Source organism: Cyprinodon variegatus, unplaced genomic scaffold (assembly GCF_000732505.1).
Source record: "Cyprinodon variegatus isolate N-32 unplaced genomic scaffold, C_variegatus-1.0 Scaffold524, whole genome shotgun sequence".
NCBI lineage: Eukaryota > Metazoa > Chordata > Actinopteri > Cyprinodontiformes > Cyprinodontidae > Cyprinodon > Cyprinodon variegatus.
Genome location: NW_015150977.1, coordinates 298,579 through 300,597, shown reverse-complemented (window position 1 = coordinate 300,597; position 2,019 = coordinate 298,579). Strand labels below are relative to the sequence as shown.

At 38.0% G+C, this 2,019-nt stretch overlaps 1 protein-coding gene across 1 annotated transcript in view; it reads right to left on the bottom strand.

The window, feature by feature from the left end:
* cfap44 (cilia and flagella associated protein 44) overlaps positions 1 to 2,019 on the bottom strand; it is a 47,528-nt gene that overhangs the window by 10,719 nt on the left and 34,790 nt on the right. Inside the window, exons 21-22 of the mRNA XM_015391079.1 lie at positions 1,052 to 1,292; positions 770 to 973 (exon numbers count right to left, since the gene is read on the bottom strand). Coding sequence (XP_015246565.1) covers positions 770 to 973; positions 1,052 to 1,292 — 445 coding nt within the window. The remainder of the gene's footprint in view (positions 1 to 769; positions 974 to 1,051; positions 1,293 to 2,019) is intronic.

Genomic DNA, 2,019 nt, shown 5'->3' with positions numbered 1-2,019 from the left:
TCCATCTGGCGGAGTCAGGTTAAGACTCATCACTATTTCTGTTTGTTTTTATTGAAAAAGCTTCCTGGATGGAAGAAAAACATCTTCAAACTTGGAAACAAAGTCTAGTGGATTGATTTTAACTTTTTTGAAATAACCTGTAAATAATGCATGTTGAATATATTCACATGTGTATCTTTTTTTTTAAAAATATGATGAACATATTTGTTTTGTGTTCACTTATATAAGGAGAAATAACACACAGACAAAAGATAAACTCAAACTTTTGCAAATTAAATGACTAAATTAGGACCAAAAATAAGGGGGATTTTTGTCCATAAGACGACAGTAAAACTAAAACCTGAAAGGCTGCCTAAACAACACTGTCTTTGGGTTGCAGTGCTTTCCAGCAACAGCCCGAGTCTTTCAGAGCAGAAAATCTATTTTTTTATTACTTTGAGATCTAATCTACAGGCTTAGCAGTTTTTTTAATCATTCAGATTTTGCAGTGTAACTAATAACCCATATTTCTTTGAGACAACATATTCTTAGCTATTTTACAAGGATTTTAATACAGCTATTTGAGTAAATAGTTATAATAATATTATAATGAAGCATCTCAGCATATCTGGTTCTGTTCATGGTTCTGAAATTCAGCATCTTTTCTTTCAGAGAACCTTAACTGGACCAGATCTTTCACAGGTCTGCTGGTCAGGACCTCTTATATGAAGTTCTGTTTTATAACTTGGTCCTACGAAGTAAAACCAGTAAAAACATAAATCTGTTTCACCGTGAGGTTGTTCTCCTCCTGAGTGAAGCTGTTGATTTTCTCCTGCAGCGTTTTTTCCTCCTCCTGAAGCGGTTGGAGAAGCCGTCTCTCCTGGAGGAGCATGAGCAGCTGCAGGTCGGTCCATTTCAGCCAGTTGTCCAGATGCAGCTTGTGGCAAAGCAGCTGCAGCAGCTCCTCCTCAAATCGGCCAACCAAGCTCTCCATCTGAAGATACACACAGAGATCCATTCATGGGTCCCGTGTTTTCCTCTGATTAAAGATGAGATCTTTAAGGATCAGGACCTGCTGGATCAGAGCGTTCTGTTCAACCAGCAGCTGGACGTCCTCCTCCTCCTGCTGCTCCTCCTCCAGCTCAGTCAGCTCCTCCTGGGTCTCCTGATCATCTCTGGCTTCTGCAGAAACCGTAGAGCTGCGCTCTTCTTCTCTCACGTTGTCCTTCTCCTCCTTTAGCTTCGTTTCTCTCTGCAGCTCCTCCAATGAATCCAAAGAGTCTTCCTGCTCCCCCTGATCCGCACACTCCATTCTGTTTAACCAGAGAAAAATAAAGCCTGAATGATGCCTGAATCAGCTGATGGAGGTGAGTCCCTGATTGGTGGAATAAGTAAGTAAGTAAACTTTATTTGTATAGCACTTTTCACAGACAAAGTCACAAAGTGCTTCATATGATAACATATAAAAAACACAAGTAAAAACAGATAAAATGCAGTAAAAGCTAAAATAACTAAGTGAATAAAACAATAAGCTTAATAAAGGTTGGAATGGAAATATCAAGGTTATATTTCTAACCAATTAATCCGTCAATAATTTTTTTAATTTAATCCATTAATAATCGGATAGCAAACGGTCCCTTAAAGAAGATTTTATTACAGAATTAAAACAGGTGAAGCTACATTTTTTCCACTTCAGGAGATCTGAATAGAGCATATTGACAGACGAAAGAATCTTTTTGTATCATTTTTTACAATTCTGGTATAATTTCTGCTCTAAGTGGTTTGATCTTTCAGCTAAAGTCGTGTTTTTGGGTCTGTAAACTCCAGTTAACAATTAATTGCTTCAGCATTAGTCAGCGCCCTTCCAGGAGGACCAAAGTTGCCCTTATGTGGTCTTTCCTATTTGACCATAAAAAAAAGGAGCCACCTTTAAACTCTGAATACTCCCTGTACTAAAATGAAAAATTGTATGCCATGTTTTTGGGATGTGCAGCTTTGTACGCATTCATTTTCTTTAGAAACTTTGCTCAAAGCATGGAG